Source organism: Lissotriton helveticus, chromosome 8 (assembly GCF_964261635.1).
Source record: "Lissotriton helveticus chromosome 8, aLisHel1.1, whole genome shotgun sequence".
Taxonomy (NCBI): domain Eukaryota; kingdom Metazoa; phylum Chordata; class Amphibia; order Caudata; family Salamandridae; genus Lissotriton; species Lissotriton helveticus.
In genome coordinates, this window is record NC_136069.1 from 1,493,365,755 (window position 1) to 1,493,384,078 (window position 18,324).

An 18,324-nucleotide genomic window follows, 5' to 3' on the forward strand; every position below is an offset into this window, starting at 1 on the left:
GAGGAACGGGCAGTAGGGGGAAAGGGATCGACAAAAGCCAGGGAAGTGAGAGGAATATTTAGTTTAATATTGGTTATTTTATCCAAAAAATAAGAGTTAAGGGAATCACATAGATGCTGAGTGGGCAGGGGTTTAGGGGATGCCCTGTCCGAGTAGGCCAGATCCTGGGTTTATTTTCTGCCACCAAAATTTTGGCGGAAAAATAAGCAGTCTTTACGTCGAGTATAGCTCTCTTATACTCGCCCTGGAGGGTGGTGTATCTAACTTTCAGTGTAGGGCAGTAGTCCCTTCTCCACAGCCTCTCCGCTCGCCTAAGAGCAAGCTTCTTCTCCTTTAACTCTTCGTTAAACCAACGATTGGATTCGTTGGGGCGTCTGGTTGATATCCGACGTAAGGGAGCTACCAAGTCGCATCCCCTGGCGAGCCAGGTGTTAAGGGTGGCGGCTTGGGATGAGGAGGAAAGGCCTGCCAACTTAGGCGAGGAGTCCAGCAGGGAGGATGACAAGGACTGGAGGTCGACACGGCCCCAGTTACGTGCCCAGGTGTTTTTGGCTAATGGAACTTTCACCACTGACCTGTAATTAAGAGAAAAGGCGACTAAGAAGTGATCCGACCACGGACATGGGGAAACAGAGATGGATGAAATAGAGCAATTAAGGGACCAGACCTGGTCCAACACATTACCATGTTTGTGTGTAGGAACCTGGACATGGGAAACCAAGTTCAAGGCCAAAAGAAGTTCAGAGAACTGTTTAGAAGAGGTACATTCGTGGGCGTCAGTAGGCCAAAAATTAAAGTCCCCAAGTACAAGGACCGAGGCATGATTAACCACTAAGGTGGCCAAAAGATCCTGTATGGCGGGCAAAAATAAAGGTGACAGCTGGGGCGGACGATATACCAATAAACAGGTAAGAGGAGGAGATAGAGTAGGGAAAGAAACTACAAGATGGTCTATGGGCGCAATCGGGGGTGATGGGAGTAGTTGCATGTTAAGGTCAGACCGGGCAATAATAGCCACTCCACCCCCCGCCTTGCTAGCCGGGCGATCTGAGCGTAGGGTAACATAGGATGGGGGAAGGGTAGCCAATAAAGAGGGCAGGGACGATTCGCTAAACCAAGTCTCGGTCAGAAATAATATATCTGGCTTCTGTACCTCAAGCAGGACAAACAAGTCCTGGCAATGCCTAACCGCCGACCTAGTATTAAGTAAAAAAAATGGATAAAGGGCAGGGTAGCGAGGCAGTAAGGCCGGAAGGCAGCTGAGTCGAACAACTAGTAGAAGGGGCCAGGTGGGCAGGGACTACCTCGTAAGTAGAGGGGCCTAAACCAAGAGAAGCGATATCAGCAATGGTAGCATCCGCCAGGGGCCACTGGCCCTATAATGCCACGAGGTCATTAGCTGAATAGATGAATCGGCGGGCATAAGGACGCTCCCCTAGCCCCGTCTGGCCGCGGACGGGCGCAAACGGGCTTGCCTTAGGCGCGCCTTCGCGCCACCGGCGCGCCCGCTGCGCTCGTCCGCTGCGCTTCCAAAAACACATTGCCAATTGTAGGCTTTCCCACGCGAGCACTGGACCGCTAACTCCGGCCAGGCTCGTGGGACACCCCTCCCCAAGATGGCGGCTCGCCCTCACCTCTCGGCCCGAGAGACCGGCTGGGATTCACGAGGGAGGGCAATGGAGGAGCGGGGGTGTTAGTGGGACCCTGCACAACAAAAAGCAGGTTAGTGCAGTTTAAAATAGCAATGTCGGCAAATTCGCCGCTTTTCTAAAAATACAGTGAAGTAAAATCACACACTCCCAACAAGTAACAGCTCTCCAACACAATGACCGGGACCCTCCAAACCGACCCCAGGCGCTGCCACCAGCCTGAGAGTCAGCTCGGAGCCCCTGGTCCGTTGGTCCAATTGAAGGCTTTCCCACGCGAGCACTGGACCGCTAACTCCGGCCAGGCTCGTGGGACACCCCTCCCCAAGATGGCGGCTCGCCCTCACCTCTCGGCCCCGAGAGACCGGCTGGGATTCACGAGGGAGGGCAATGGAGGAGCGGGGGTGTTAGTGGGACCCTGCACAACAAAAAGCAGGTTAGTGCAGTTTAAAATAGCAATTTCGGCAAATTCGCCGCTTTTCTAAAAATACAGTGAAGTAAAATCACACACTCCCAAAACGTAACAGCTCTCCAACACAATGACCGGGACCCTCCAAACCGACCCCAGGCGCTGCCACCAGCCTGAGAGTCATCTCTTTTGACAAAAATCCAGCCAAAGTAAAAGAACGGTTCTTTACTGTGATTACAGCGATCGCTACCTCGATGACCCACAACTACCTTCATGCAGAAAAAAAAGAACTCCTGCTGTTTGGGATATCCCAACAACTCTGGCCCCTGCACTGGGGGCCTCCGGGACTAGGTTCCGCCCCTACACCCAAACAGGTTGTGAAGAACATGGGCATTCATTTGGACCAAGCCTTGACTATCAAAGAGCAGGTCCTTATCACTATGGGTGCCCGTTACCATACAAAGCGCCTACTGAGGAAAGCTCTTCCTTTCCTTCCGCAATTATTTGACAAATTACTAGTTGTCCAGGATACGACTGCCTGTCTCTTCTGCAACCTTCCATCTGGCTCTTCTTCTACACCTTTACTCAGATCTCTACACTGGCTGCATGTCAAGAAAAGAAATATTTGTAAAATGTGTTTTCTTACCCACAAGGCATTGTTGGGCAAAGGCCACAGCTACTTAATTTCAAAGCTAAAACTTTACTGTCCAGCTAGACGCCTCAGATCTGGTGATAAAACTTTGCTCGCTGTCCCGTGTATCAGCTGACCAGGAGGCCGGTCTTTTTCCTACTTAGCCCAGCTGTAGTGGAACACACTCCTGTACCAAAAGCTTTGACCACCTGAAATTCAGGAAACTGCTCAAGACAGAATTGTTTTGATTGGTTGTTTCCTCTGCCTGAAATCTTTCGGGGAGATTCGCGCACTATATAAGCTAAATTTACACAACAATACATAACTATGTGACCTCAGGTTAGAAATAAGTCATTATTGCCCTAAAATCTCACATCAGATTCAAGTTCTACTCCATGATGACAATGTCACCCACACAAAAATACAAACTACTTGGTAAACAAGCTCTACAACACTGGCTGATTTTGCACAATGTGCAGAACATCCCTCACACAATCGAAGATTCATAAAACTTTCACTACATCCAAGGCTTGACACCTTCCTTGAAACAATTCAGTAACAAACTAAATAAAAGTATTGTGTCGCCCTGTTCATGTGGCCTTCTACCCACTGCCTTTCAATCAAACAAAGGGTGCCCTGTCCTGGGAGGACACACTAAAATGCCAATTCTAGGGCTTTTCAATCTAGGTCTATTATCACTGATCTGATGATCGACCAATTCAATGTGTGTTTCCACTTGCAGAGCCTAGTCCCAGGATTTTGCCATAAGTCTCTGCAGACCTCTGGGATCAAAGGGACAGAGCAGTTGTATCAGATTACTGGTGTAAGTCACTGCAGAGCCCTAGGAATAAAGGGACTGTGTGTCTAACTGCAAGACCCTAAGATTGCAGGTTAAAAATGTTGCAGAGATACAAGACCAAAGAGTAAGTGCAGAACCCGGAAGTGAAGCTTTGGTGTGCCACTCTGCAGATCCCAGCTTAGTGCTTTTCTGGGGGCTGCACAGCAGCAAAGCCAACTCTGCTGGTCTGCCTGGATGGCATCGACAGGATCCGATGCCTCTGAAGATATTTTGAAGAACACTTTTACCAATAAGGGAAACTTTTCCACAAAGACCAACGATATGAATATGATGAAACTGCTTTTTTACAAGATATTGGAGAATTCATAATCATGCTTTTCCTCTTAAGAAGATGACATTTTTATAGATATCTTTTTTTCTTCTAGAGTATTTATATAGTGCAGACTTGGCCCCGGCAGGTGGTGGCAGATAAAGACAAATGCTGTCTTACTAATGGGAGATATGTTCCAGACATACATGGGTATATAGGGCATATTTGGTTGTTTACAGGGATCTGTGTACTTTCATAAAGTCCAAATTAATCTCCTAGCAAACTCTGTTACTCCATTTCGTCTATTTCCTTCCCCTCTTAAATGTACATTACCTTTGCAGGGCCACACAGTGATGTTGGCACAACGTAAAGAAACTCTCTGGCACTTGTGCTACTACTACTAGTGCTGCCTTCAGTGGTCCTACTAACACTTCTAATACTGCTGATAAATCCTTCAGAGTTGCTAATAGCAGTACCATACATATTCCCCCTGCCTACCCTGCCTGACTTTGTTTGTTTTCCTCCTATCCGCTTGTCTCAATCCCCCCTACCTACCCCAAGCTTCAAGTGACATATATGTTTTTATTTTATGCTTTCGTAACTGATGTAACTTCTGTACAACTGTTCTCATGTAAAGCACTCTGATACCTCCGGGTCTAGCCAGCGCTATATAAACCTTTTAAAATAAAATAAAATTATTAAAAAATAAATAAAAAACAGCAGCACGTACGGACACTGTTAGTACGGTCACTGTTTTATCACAGTACCTCTATTCCAGATCCCACTGTTTCTAAAACAGTACAGAGTGCTTCTGCTGCATTTTGAACTCTTACGATGAGTAATCCAACTGCTATTACTACAACTGGTGTCATTACTACGGCTCCTACTATGAGAAATACCACCAGAAAGTGCACACTGCAAGCACTGTTCTAGCTATGGATAACATTAATACTTCATGAGCATCACAATCTACTCATTAGAGTTACAGTGCTAAATCAAAACAGATACTTCTACTAGTAGTGACTAATGGCCTCACTGCTACTTCAAATATTACTATGAGTATTAGTGAGTGTACAGAAGTTTAAGGTCCTCCCCAATTCAACACTGATCGATGTATTCATTCAAATCCATTTCGTCAAATGCTATTATATCAACACATTTATTTCAGTTTCCTGCTCATTGATTGGAAATCATAGAAACGAAACAAACCCACTCTTCAAAATGAACAAAAAGTGCGTTTGGTTATTTGATTAACAAGATTTGAGGAAAACACAATTTTTATGATTTTGTTATTTGAATAAAATGAGACGTAAAACCAGGTACGTTTTAAGGAACAGCAAAATGCTTATGTAAAAAGGCACACGTCAATTTATCATTTCCACATCCCGAAAAATAAAAAGGATTAACACTTAATAATAAACAGTAGAACACGAAGAAACTGCCACCCCTTTCCCTCAATTTTGTAAACCACATCACAAGTTACTAACCACTTCCTCTGACTGAAAATTTCCCGGCACAACCAATTATTAATTTCATTACATGATGGTAGTGTTTTAAATAAGTGTGTATTTTTGTATATAAAATATAATTTTAGATTACAAAACAGGGTACATTCCCTTTGCAGTATTACTTTTTCATTGTATTCTGGTGATAAAATGGCCATGACAAACTCTGTTGTTAATAATTCAACCTGGTAAGTCAGATCAACTCAATGAATGAAAACTGAAAAATAGTCGAGCCAATTAGTTTGTAGTCGACAAATAGACACAATGAGGAAAGACTCTACAAAAGGCGCGGTACCATTCACAGGAATCACAAGTGCATTAACTGATAACCAACCAATGAGATTACGTGCCTCACCACAGAGACTGCACGCCAGCGGTTCAGTGGCCCCAGTGGGCCAGGAGGGCAGCATGCCCTACTCGGGACAGACTTAAATGTACCTTTTTGACGCTAGACGTTCAGTGCCCCTCAGGGGAAGGGCTGAAACATCCCTTACAGCAGAACACTGGGAATATAATTCAGGGTATCTCACTGAAGAGCATTGGCACTAGAGGTGCAGCATCCATAAATGTAGAGTTCAGGGGGGAGGAGTGCAGTGTGGCCTATAACTAAGCCCTAAGATGAGAGGTGTTGTTCTTAAGGGATGAATGGACATGGTACTAGAGTTTTCTGGGTCCAACAACAGAATTCTCGGACCAGATGTTCAATGTACCTAATGGCAGAGACGTAACAGAAGAGAATTAGTGCACTTTGCTGCAGAGCATTGGGTGGGATCAGAGATTGAGTGTGTCTCACTGCTGCAGACCCATGGGTGGGGTCAGAGATCGAGTGTGTCTCACTGCTGCAGAGCATTGGGGGGATCAGAGATTGAGTGTGTCTCACTTCTGCAGAGCATTGGGGGGGTCAGAGATTGAGTGTGTCTCACTGCTGCAGAGCATTGGGTGGGATCAGAGATTGAGTGTGTCTCACTGCTGCAGAGCACTGGGTGGGATCAGAGATTGAGTGTGTCTGACTGCTGCAGAGCATTGGGTGAGATCAGAGATTGAGTGTGTCTCACTGCTGCAGAGCATTGGGTGGGATCAGAGATTGAGTGTGTCTCATTGCTGCAGAGCATTGGGTGGGATCAGAGATTGAGTGTGTCTCACTGCTGCAGAGCATTGGGTGAGATCAGAGATTGAGTGTGTCTCACTGCTGCAGAGCATTGGGGGGGTCAGAGATTGAGTGTGTCTCACTGCTGCAGAGCATTGGGTGGGATCCGAGATTGAGTGTGTCTCACTGCTGCAGAGCATTGGGTGGGATCAGAGATTGAGTGTGTCTGACTGCTGCAGAGCATTGGGTGCGATCAGAGATGGAGTGTGTCTCACTGCTGCAGAGCATTGGGGGGGCAGAGATTGAGTGTGTCTCACTGCTGCAGAGCATTGGGTGGGATCAGAGATTGAGTGTGTCTGACTGCTGCATAGCATTGGGTGGGATCAGAGATTGAGTGTGTCTCACTGCTGCAGAGCATTGTGTGTGATCAGAAACTGAGTGTGTCTCACTGCTGCAGAGCATTGGGTGGGATCAGAGATTGAGTGTGTCTCACTGCTGCAAAGCATTGGGTGAGATCAGAGATTGAGTGTGTCTCACTGCTGCAGAGCATTGGGTGAGATCAGAGATTGAGTGTGTCTCACTGCTGCAGAGCATTGGGTGGGATCAGAGATTGAGTGTGTCTCACTGCTGTAGAGCCATGGGTGCGATCAGAGATGGAGTGTGTCTCACTGCTGCAGACCCATGGGGGGGTCAGAGATTGAGTGTGTCTCACTGCTGCAGAGCATTGGGTGGGATCAGAGAGTGAGTGTGTCTCACTGCTGCAGAGCATTGGGGGGATCAGAGATTGAGTGTGTCTCACTGCTGCAGAGCATTGTGTGTGATCAGAAACTGAGTGTGTCTCACTGCTGCAGAGCCATGGGTGCAATCAGAGATTGAGTGTGTCTCACTGCTGCAGAGCATTGGGTGGGATCAGAGATTGAGTGTGTCTGACTGCTGCAGAGCATTGGGTGAGATCAGAGATTGAGTGTGTCTCACTGCTGCAGAGCACTGGGTGGGATCAGAGACTGAGTGTGTCTCACTGCTGCAGAGCATTGGGTGAGATCAGAGATTGAGTGTGTCTCACTGCTGCAGAGCATTGGGTGGGATCAGAGATTGAGTGTGTCTCACTGCTGTAGAGCCATGGGTGCGATCAGAGATTGAGTGTGTCTCACTGCTGCAGAGCATTGGGTGGGATCAAAGATTGAGTGTGTCTCACTGCTGCAGAGCATTGGGTGGTATCAGAGAGTGAGATTGTCTCACTGCTGCAGAGCATTGGGTGAGATCAGAGATTGAGTGTGTCTCACTGCTGCAGAGCATTGGGTGGGATCAGAGATTGAGTGTGTCTCACTGCTGCAGAGCATTGGGTGGGATCAGAGATTGAGTGTGTCTCACTGCTGCAGAGCATTGGGTGGGATCAGAGATTGAGTGTGTCTCACTGCTGCAGAGCATTGGGTGAGATCAGAGATTGAGTGTGTCTCACTGCTGTAGAGCCATGTGTGCGATCAGAGATTGAGTGTGTCTCACTGCTGCAGAGCATTGGGTGGGATCAGAGATTGAGTGTGTCTCACTGCTGCAAAGCATTGGGTGGGATCAGAGATTGAGTGTGTCTCACTGCTGCAGAGCATTGGGTGGGATCAGAGAGTGAGTGTGTCTCACTGCTGCAGAGCATTGGGTGGGATCAGAAACTGAGTGTGTCTCACTGCTGCAGAGCATTGGGTGGGATCAGAGATTGAGTGTGTCTCACTGCTGCAGAGCACTGGGTGGGATCAGAGATTGAGTCAGCCTCACTGCTGCAGAGCATTGGGTGGGATCAGAAACTGAGTGTGTCTCACTGCTGCAGAGCATTGGGTGGTATCAGAGAGTGAGATTGTCTCACTGCTGCTGAGCATTGGGTGGGATCAGAGATTGAGTCAGCCTCACTGCTGCAGAGCATTGGGTGGGATCAGAAACTGAGTGTGTCTCACTTCTGCCCACCATTGGGTGGGATCAGAGACTGAGTGGGTCTCACTGCTGCAGAGCATTGGGTGGGATCAGAGACGGGGTGTGTCTCACTGCTGCAGAGCATTGGGTGGGATCAGAGACGGAGTGTGTCTCACTGCTGCAAAGCATTGGGTGGGATCAGAGATTGAGTGTGTCTCACTGCTGCAGAGCATTAGGTGGGATCAGAGATTGAGTGTGTCTCACTGCTGCAGAGCATTGGGTGGGATCAGAGATTGAGTGTGTCTCACTGCTGCAGAGCATTGGGTGGGATCAGAGACTGAGTGTGTCTCACTGCTGCAGAGCATTGGGTGGGATCAGAGATTGAGTGTGTCTCACTGCTGCAAAGCATTGGGTGGGATCAGAGATTGAGTGTGTCTCACTGCTGCAGAGCATTAGGTGGGATCAGAGATTGAGTGTGTCTCACTGCTGCAGAGCATTAGGTGGGATCAGAGATTGAGATTGTCTCACTGCTGCAGAGCATTGGGGGGGTCAGAGATTGAGTGTGTCTCACTGCTGCAGAGCATTGGGTGGGATCAGAGAGTGAGTGTGTCTCACTGCTGCAGAGCATTGGGCGGGATCAGAGATTGAGTGTGTCTCACTGCTGCAGAGCACTGGGTGGGATCAAAGATTGAGTGTGTCTGACTGCTGCAGAGCAATGGGTGGGATCAGAGATTGAGTGCGTCTCACTAATGCAGAGCATTGGGTGGGATCAGAGACAGAGTGTGTCTCACTGCTGCAAAGCATTGGGTGGGATCAGAGATTGAGTGTGTCTCACTGCTGCAACACATTGGGTGGGATCAGAGACGGAGTGTGGCTCACTGCTGCAGAGCATTGGGTGGGATCAGAGACGGAGTGTGGCTCACTGCTGCAGAGCATTGGGTGGGATCAGAGACTGAGTTTTCACTTCTGCCCACCATTGGGTGGGATCAGAGACTGAGTGGGTCTCACTGCTGCAGAGCATTGGGTGGGATCAGAGACGGAGTGTGTCTCACTGCTGCAGAGCATTGGGTGGGATCAGAGACGGAGTGTGTCTCACTGCTGCAGAGCATTGGGGGGTCAGAGATTGAGTGTGTCTCACTGCTGCAGAGCATTGGGTGGGATCAGAGACGGAGTGTGTCTCACTGCTGCAGAGCATTGGGGGGTCAGAGACGGAGTGTGTCTCACTGCTGCAGAGCATTGGGTGGGATCAGAGACGGAGTGTGTCTCACTGCTGCAGAGCATTGGGGGTCAGAGATTGAGTGTGTCTCACTGCTGCAGAGCATTGGGTGGGATCAGAGATTGAGTGTGTCTCACTGCTGCAGAGCATTGGGTGGGATCAGAGATTGAGTGTGTCTCACTGCTGCAGAGCATTGGGTGGGATCAGAGATTGAGTGTGTCTCACTGTTGCAGAGCATTGGGTGGGATCAGAGATTGAGTGTGTCTCACTGCTGCAGAGCATTGGGTGCAATCAGAGATTGAGTGTGTCTCACTGCTGCAGACCCATGGGTGGGGTCAGAGATCGAGTGTGTCTCACTGCTGCAAAGCATTGGGTGAGATCAGAGATTGAGTGTGTCTCACTGCTGCAGAGCATTGGGTGAGATCAGAGATTGAGTGTGTCTCACTGCTGCAGAGCATTGGGTGGGATCAGAGATTGAGTGTGTCTCACTGTTGCAGAGCATTGGGTGGGATCAGAGATTGAGTGTGTCTCACTGCTGCAGAGCATTGGATGCGATCAGAGATTGAGTGTGTCTCACTGCTGCAAAGCATTGGGTGAGATCAGAGATTGAGTGTGTCTCACTGCTGCAGAGCACTGGGTGGGATCAGAGATCGAGTGTGTCTCACTGCTGCAAAGCATTGGGTGGGATCAGAGATTGAGTGTGTCTCACTGCTGCAAAGCATTGGGTGAGATCAGAGATTGAGTGTGTCTCACTGCTGCAGAGCATTGGGTGGGATCAGAGATTGAGTGTGTCTCACTGTTGCAGAGCATTGGGTGGGATCAGAGATTGAGTGTGTCTCACTGCTGCAGAGCATTGGGTGGGATCAGAGATTGAGTGTGTCTCACTGCTGCAGAGCATTGGGTGCGATCAGAGATTGAGTGTGTCTCACTGCTGCAAAGCATTGGGTGAAATCAGAGATTGAGTGTGTCTCACTGCTGTAGAGCACTGGGTGGGATCAGAGATTGAGTGTGTCTGACTGCTGCAGAGATTGAGTGTGTCTGACTGCTGCAGAGCATTGGGTGGGATCAGAGATTGAGTGTGTCTGACTGCTGCAGAGCATTGGGTGGGATCAGAGATTGAGTGTGTCTCACTGCTGCAGAGCATTGGGTGGGATCAGAGATTGAGTGTGTCTCACTGATGCAGAGCATTGGGGGATCAGAGATTGAGTGTGTCTCACTGCTGTAGAGCACTGGGTGGGATCAGAGATTGAGTGTGTCTGACTGCTGCAGAGCATTGGGTGGGATCAGAGATTGAGTGTGTCTCACTGCTGCAGAGCATTGGGTGGGATCAGAGACTGAGTGTGTCTCACTGCTGTAGAGCACTGGGTGGGATCAGAGATTGAGTGTGTCTCACTGCTGCAGAGCCATGGGTGGGATCAGAGACCGAGTGTGTCTCACTGCTGCCGAGCCATGAGTGGGATCAGAGACTGAGTGTGTCTCACTGCTGCAGAGCCATGGGTGGGATCAGAGACAGAGTGTGTCTCACTGCTGCAGAGCACTGAGTGGGATCAGAGATTGAGAGTGTCTCACTGCTGCAGACCCATGGGTGGGATCAGAGATTGAGTGTGTCTCACTGTTGCAGAGCATTGGGTGGGATCAGAGATCGAGTGTGTCTCACTGCTGCAAAGCATTGGGTGAGATCAGAGATTGAGTGTGTCTCACTGCTGCAGAGCATTGGGTGAGATCAGAGATTGAGTGTGTCTCACTGCTGCAGAGCATTGGGTGGGATCAGAGATTGAGTGTGTCTCACTGCTGCAGAGCATTGGGTGCGATCAGAGATTGAGTGTGTCTCACTGCTGCAAAGCATTGGGTGAGATCAGAGATTGAGTGTGTCTCACTGCTGTAGAGCACTGGGTGGGATCAGAGATCGAGTGTGTCTCACTGCTGCAGAGCATTGGGTGGGATCAGAGATTGAGTGTGTCTCACTGCTGCAGAGCACTGGGTGGGATCAGAGATTGAGTGTGTCTCACTGCTGCAGAGCATTGGGGGGGTCAGAGATTGAGTGTGTCTCACTGCTGCAGAGCATTGGGGGGTCAGAGATTGAGTGTGTCTCACTGCTGCAGAGCCATGGGTGCAATCAGAGATTGAGTGTGTCTCACTGCTGCAGAGCATTGGGTGGGATCAGAGATTGAGTGTGTCTGACTGCTGCAGAGCATTGGGTGGGATCAGAGATTGAGTGTGTCTGACTGCTGCAGAGCATTGGGTGAGATCAGAGACTGTGCGTGTTTCACTGCTGGAGAGCCATATGTGGCGTCAGAGATCGAGTTTGTCTCACTTCTGCAGAGCATTGGGTGGGATCAGAGATTGAGTGTGTTTCACTGCTGCAGAGCATTGGGTGGGTTCAGAGATTGAGTGTGTCTCACTGCTGCAGAGCACTGGGTGGGATCAGAGATTGAGTGTGTCTCACTGCTGCAGAGCACTGGGTGGGATCAGAGATTGAGTGTGTTTCACTGCTGCAGAGCACTGGGTGGGATCAGAGATTGAGTGTGTCTCACTGCTGCAGAGCACTGGGTGGGATCAGAGATTGAGTGTGTCTCACTGCTGTAGAGCACTGGGTGGGATCAGAGATTGAGTGTGTCTGACTGCTGCAGAGCATTGGGTGAGATCAGAGACTGTGCGTGTTTCACTGCTGGAGAGCCATAGGTGGCGTCAGAGATCGAGTTTGTCTCACTGCTGCAAAGCATTGGGTTGGGATCAGGGGTAAAGTGTGCCTCACTTCTGAAGAGAAGAGAAATGTGTGCGATCAAATGTTCAGTGTGCCTTAATGTTGCAAAGTCATGGTTTTGGATCAGAGCCTGAGCATTTCTCACTGCTGCAAAGCCATGGGTGGAATTAAAGGTTTAGTATGTCTTGATGCTGAAGACCCATTGTGTGGGATAAAAGATTTAGTATGTCTTGATGCTTTGGAGCCGTAGGTGGGGTCAGAGGTTCAATGTGCCTCCCTGCATTTTCTTGTAGAGGTTTAGTGTCTACCGCTGCACTGTCCTATATCAAGACGTGCAGCGTGCCCTGTTGGACAGTGTTATCGCCAGGGTTTTTATTACTATGTTGCACAACCCTAAAAAAAAAAAGTTCAATGCAGATAGGTACTGCCGGGTCTGCTATCAAAGGTTTAGCCTATTACACTGAGCAGAGTTAAGTGCACTGGACACAAAGGGACATAGCTTAGTACTAGGCCTGGGTTTGGTGTACTGTCACTTCGGAGCCTGAAGAACAAAAGGGCAGTATGTCCAAATACAGGATCCCGTGATTAAAGGTTTAAAACGTCTTGTTAAAGAACTTCAAGACCAAAGATTAAGTGGAGACTCAGTAAGGGTGCTTTAGTGTGCCCCTCTGCAGATCACAGGGGGCAGGGTGTACGATAAATGCAGGCAAAATGCCACTGGACTAGGCAAGGGATTCAGTGTGCCACAGCTGCAGATTGCCGTCACTAGAGGCTCACTGTACTTTGCTTCCTAGCTCGATGAAATGATATTCAAGGTGCTTTGCTGCTGCAGAGTCCAGAGATCAGAGGTTTAATGCCCTTCTTTGCTAGAGAGAGCTTGAATTACTCAGTTACACACCAAAGTGGCGAGATGTTGTATGCAGAACTGCAGTACTCTGCTAGCTGAATTACGCTGCACCATTCTGCAGGGTCCTAATCCCAGAGCTTCAGTATTATTCCCGGATGCAGGATCTTAAGCCAGGAAAGATGTGCCATCCTGTTACAAAGTAAAGTGACAAACGGCACAGTGTGCCTTGTAGCAAAGGCCAGGGATCAGTGGTTCAGTGGTTCAGTGTGCTCCTCTGCAGAGCCCAGTGCCAGTGTTGTCACAAACAGTACCACTGGTGCAGCAGAGCCTGGTGCTATGGGTGCAGTTTGCGATGCTCCAACAAAGGCTGGTAGCGTGAAAGGAATATGCTTCAATGCAGCATCACTGCCTAGAAGCGGGGTGAATTAGGGTCGTCTGGAGCAGACCCCCGAGCGCACAGACCCTTGCTACAGCAGAGGCAGGTACGGGGGGAAACGGCTTTCTCCTTTTAACATAGGGTCTAGCATGCTACTTTTACAAAAGAACATGAAGCCAGGGCTCCACTATATTTTCCTACGGCAAAGCCTGCTCCCAGGGTTCAGTGTGCCTTCCTGAAGCAGAATCTGATCCAGGTGTGCAGTGTCTGCACCAACGTCTCGGGCTAGGGGTGATGTGTATCTTCAGTGTACCCTTGAGCAGTAGGTGCCTCTTAACCAGAATTCATTGTACTTTCTTACAAGAAGACTTATTGTCAGAGAAGTGTGTCTCATACTGATGGAGCAAGGTTGCGCATGTAAAGCGGCTTGCTTGTATTCAACCCTCTCTAATAACTCATAATGTGCTAACTAACATGTTTTTGTCTTATTAATATTGCATTACACAACATGTTGGGTATCTAGAGGAAGCGTGTCTATGTGATTTTACTAACTATAATCTGCTTGCACTAAAATGGCTGCTGCTACGCAGGATTTCTTACTGCGCATTCGTCTGGCACACTCACGTGACATGACGTATCTTTCGCTTGGAGGGAAACTTTTGCTTCTGCGCACTAGAACTAACATGGCTGCTATTTGTTATGAACGTGCAAGAAGCTTGCATAGCTGCTTTTGGTAAGCTGTTCGTTCTGCTTAATTTCTAATGCAATAGTTAAAATAAAATAATGGGAATAGAGTAGTAATAAGTGGTATACAGAACATTCATTTATTCTTTGTTCTAAAACTGTTTGTCTTTTATTTTTTTACATGTAACATTTTGGGCCTGATGATACCCCACTGCACCCATTTTGAACATGCGCACAAGACTCCAAAGCTCAAGAGTCATTGGCATTGAATGGAAGCCAAGTCCAAACTTGCGAGAAGATGTTCCTGGGAGCGTGAACTTTCAACCCCAGGGTAGGAAGCTGGACTGTACAATACTGAACGCTATTGAACTGATTGATACATTCATTGCCGGGTGGAATAAAAGTGCATGGGAAAATAAAGTTATGGGCGGGAACGCTAATTTTAATATCATCAAGAAAAGTTTCATTTTGGTATGGTGTGATGACCTCTCCTCTCTTTTTGTCCAATCGAAATTGGGGATCCTTACACTTGCAAGATTGGGGGGTGGTACATTGACCTGGAAAATAGTATAACTAGGGTAGGCTTAGTTAGCTGATTTGTCCGACTTGTCCGAATAGCTGACCTGTCACTGACCCAACGCACTCAATAGGTAGTCGAGAGCAGAGGTGCTGGCGGAGCACTCTGTCAGAAGATTTTGATAACCGAATCGGGGTTCGGGATCAAGGGTGCTGGCGGAGCACTCCGACGGAAGATTCGATAACCCAATCAGGGTTAGGCTGTTAGCTGCAGAGAGGGTTGTAGCGCTGGCGTAGCAACTTTAACTGTGGGTGCCAGTCTTAGCCTGTGGTGGTCCTGTCCTGATCCAATTTTGGCTGCACCTATCCTGATTTCTGGTCGGCACCTGTTGTCTTGCTGGCACTTGCACTTTTGGAGTTCTATCCTCTAACTGACCCGTGGCCATGGTTAGTTCTTCAGACCATTCTAGGTAAATATTCTATGTGGGTATGTCATTGTACTGTTTCCTTCTCTCTTCCCACCCTAATGTCAAATGCGTAAAGACTGCCTAGTAAAATCTTGCCATATTTTCATTCTAATCGTTATTTTCTCAATTGAAAGATTTCTGGTGTCAAATGTTTGGATTATGACATTTAAAGAATTTATTTTAGATAAAGAGTTTAAACCGTTCCCGAGTTTGTGGTTATTATATGAGTGCAAATGTTATTTTTTTCCTACCTATTTTCTTGCTAACTCCCTGATCCAATAGGTCTCTAGGTACCGGTGACTAGGATTGGTAAGTCAAATGGTATAGGACCTGAATGGTTAAACAAAATCTTGATCGAACGTAGGTTTACCTGTTCAAAGTGTGTGTATGTTAATTTATGGGCCCAGGTGAGTATGGTAAAAAAAAAATCTCAGGCAGGTGAGCCCACACTCTACATACACCATGCACCATTTCCAGCAGTGACACACTGTCTCCGTCCATTAGTCCCTCCTTCCACCAGAGCAGGTGGATTTCAGCAGAGCTGATGCTAAAAGGTGCAGTGCCTGCCTCTTTAACCTGGGGCTATTGGGCCCGCAGCCCTGTGTATGCCTACGACTTGCTTAGCAGTCTGCAATGAGTGCATTAAACCCTTCTAATCTATGGAATGTTAAAGTTTGACAGGATCACTCCCACACTGAAAGAACTCCGCTAGGTCCAGCTACTCACAGACATCCTATTTCAAATCTCTGGGACGATTAAGAACACGCGGGCCAGCAACAACTCCAGGTCTGAAACCAGAGGGACAGGACTAAGAAAGCAAGGCAGTAGGCCTTCTCCTACTTTGTAAATCCATCCTCATCGGGATCTGTCAAGCTCCCACTCTCCTTCGATTCCGGAAGGACATGAAGAATAATATTTTCAAGCAACCCACTGTCCTTGCATAGCTGGCTCATCAGTGTCGGGTGTCTGCTGCTCTCTCCTCTCTCGGATAGCCTATTTCCTCTGCATTCCATTTGCTATGCAATTCTTTGGATCGCTTTCATTACTTCTGCAGCCTATTTAACATATAAACTCCCTACACTGATGTCTTTTCGTCTGAGTCCCCTATGAATTGCACCCCCAGATTTCCCTAGATTAAGTCAGTTTTTGTATCTCTCTACTGATAGACCTCATAAATTCATGTGCATCTCCCCCTGACCTATGTACAGTGCTGCGTTGTTTTCTAACTAGTTTGAACTTGGCATCCCTCACTGCCGAGTTTGATGCCAAGTAGGTTTCTGTGCTTTTGTGACCAGGCGGGAGGGGAATAGTGTGCCAGAGTGCAGCGTCCTGCAATGTATAGAACCCAGCGTTTATCTTTGTGCCGGTGTTCTCATGTCCACGAGCTGTAAGGTAAACAAGGGAGCCGTGAACCAGGGCACGTGTAGTATACCTACAATTATTTTAACAGTGTCGTTTGTTCTCGACTCCCCGCCAATGCCTTTAGTGTAGAAACACTGTTTTGTTTGTGCTCGTGTACCTGGGGCTGAAGTTTGTGGCAGGGTGACTTCTAATGGCCGGGTACTTTATTCTCCCCGCCAGTGCCTCCGTATAGGGACGTTGTTCTGAATGTGCTCGTGTACCCGAGGTGAAATGTGTAGCAGGGCGGAGATACGTTTTCGTGCATGGTTCCCTGCTAGTGATGCAGTGTGTGCAAGGGGTTTGTGTTATTGTGGGGGGTCTTTTTCGGTAACAGGGTTAAAGTCTGTGCAAAGGTTCGGGTTGTCCTCCTCTGCCAGGATTGAACTGCGTGGCACTGAGTCCGACAGAGCATGACTGCTGTGTCAAAACCACGTTGCGCCTGAGCAGCACTGTGTCTGGTCCGGATGCAGTTGGTACCTAGGTAGGGTGACCAGGCGTCCCAGGAGTGTACCGGTTTTCCACCAGCTACCCTGGTAGATTTCTGCAATTTTGGGTCAGGTCCTGGTTTTCAGTGAGGGTTGACTGCGAACAGTGGAGGCACGTTTGTATGTGTTACAAAGCAGTTCCAGTTAGCAGCTCTAATTAGAAAGCTATTTAAATAACATGTTTGATACTGGGTTTAAAAAATGTTGTTTTATTTCTTCCCTCAGTGCTTCGTCTGTGTTTCTATATTGATGAACGCAGTCACTCGGGGCACCTCGGATTCTTTCGATTTTATCGAAATGTCCCGGTTTTAGGCTCTCAAAATCTGGTCACCCTGTACCGAGGACGTTTATGATGTCTATGCAGTGTTAACAGTCCATGCCAAGGTTGTAGTATGTCGGGGTACAGAGTATGATGTATATGCAAGGGCTGCGGTGCTCCGGGAACCAAATTAATGTGCAACACGTCAAATAATTAATGCTAGCCCAGAGCATTAGAGTCTATGCCAGGATTCAATGTTTGTTACAGCACCAGAGCTGCCATGCTTCATATGCAAGGACACGATGTTTATGGGGACTGTGTGCCGGGGTCCAATACGTGCTCATATGAAAGATCTTACGCTTATCGATGGATATATATATTGCCAGGATTGCAATGCACCTCTTAATAAAGTTGCGTGCATGCCAGAGCGCAGAAAGACTAAGTACATGATGACGTGCCTGGGAAGCATTGCTAGGTTGCAAAGTATGCACCAGTGTAAAGTACAGTAGGAGGCTTCTGTACTCAAGCCTGGGAAACCCGGGGAAGGAGATATGTCACTCACCAAGTAGAGCGGAGCATATATCTTCAGGGACTCCTCCAGAGCGCCCTGTGTAATCTGAAGGTACGCGACGGTGCAGGAAGGATTCCAGGTATGCCCGATTTCATAGCAGCTATGTGGGATAGACTTGCTGAACGCAGCCATCTTGGTTGAGGACTGATGACAGCAAAGACAGGAAGGGGGCAAAGGTCACTGTTGGCCGAGGTTACTTCAGTACAAAGTCCTCGGATCATGTGACGTAAAATGACGGGACAGCTGGAAGTAGGCGCGCACGTGGTGCGTGCGCGCGACCCACGCAGGGTTGCCTCCTCTCGGCGCATGAGTTCAGAGCTTCCTGTGCGCCGTAGAGCGGCGTCGTTCTGTTTCCATGGTAGCAGATGGCGCGGTCTGTCAGAGTCTGACATCTGTGGACGCTGTGCTCTGTACTGGTTGGCCGGTTAGCTGTTTCGACACCGGAAAGAATGTGGGGTTTTCCAGTGCATCTCCAAGCCTGCGTCCACGTAAGAGGACCAGTGCTTTAAGTG

The 18,324-nt window shown here is 48.3% G+C and overlaps 1 protein-coding gene across 2 annotated transcripts in view; it reads right to left on the minus strand.

Moving 5' to 3' along the window:
* The window catches only part of TMEM135 (transmembrane protein 135), a 1,123,835-nt gene extending 1,105,715 nt beyond the window's left edge, over positions 1 to 18,120 (minus strand). Inside the window, exon 1 of one of the 2 annotated variants that reach the window (XM_078658433.1) lies at positions 17,804 to 18,120. In XM_078658433.1, the coding sequence (XP_078514559.1) occupies positions 17,804 to 17,944 (141 nt within the window). In that variant the 5' untranslated portion in view covers positions 17,945 to 18,120. Of the gene's footprint in view, positions 1 to 17,745 lie in introns of both variants that reach the window. The other variant, XM_078658434.1, reaches the window with a different exon arrangement.
* Between the last annotated feature and the right edge of the window lie 204 nt (positions 18,121 to 18,324).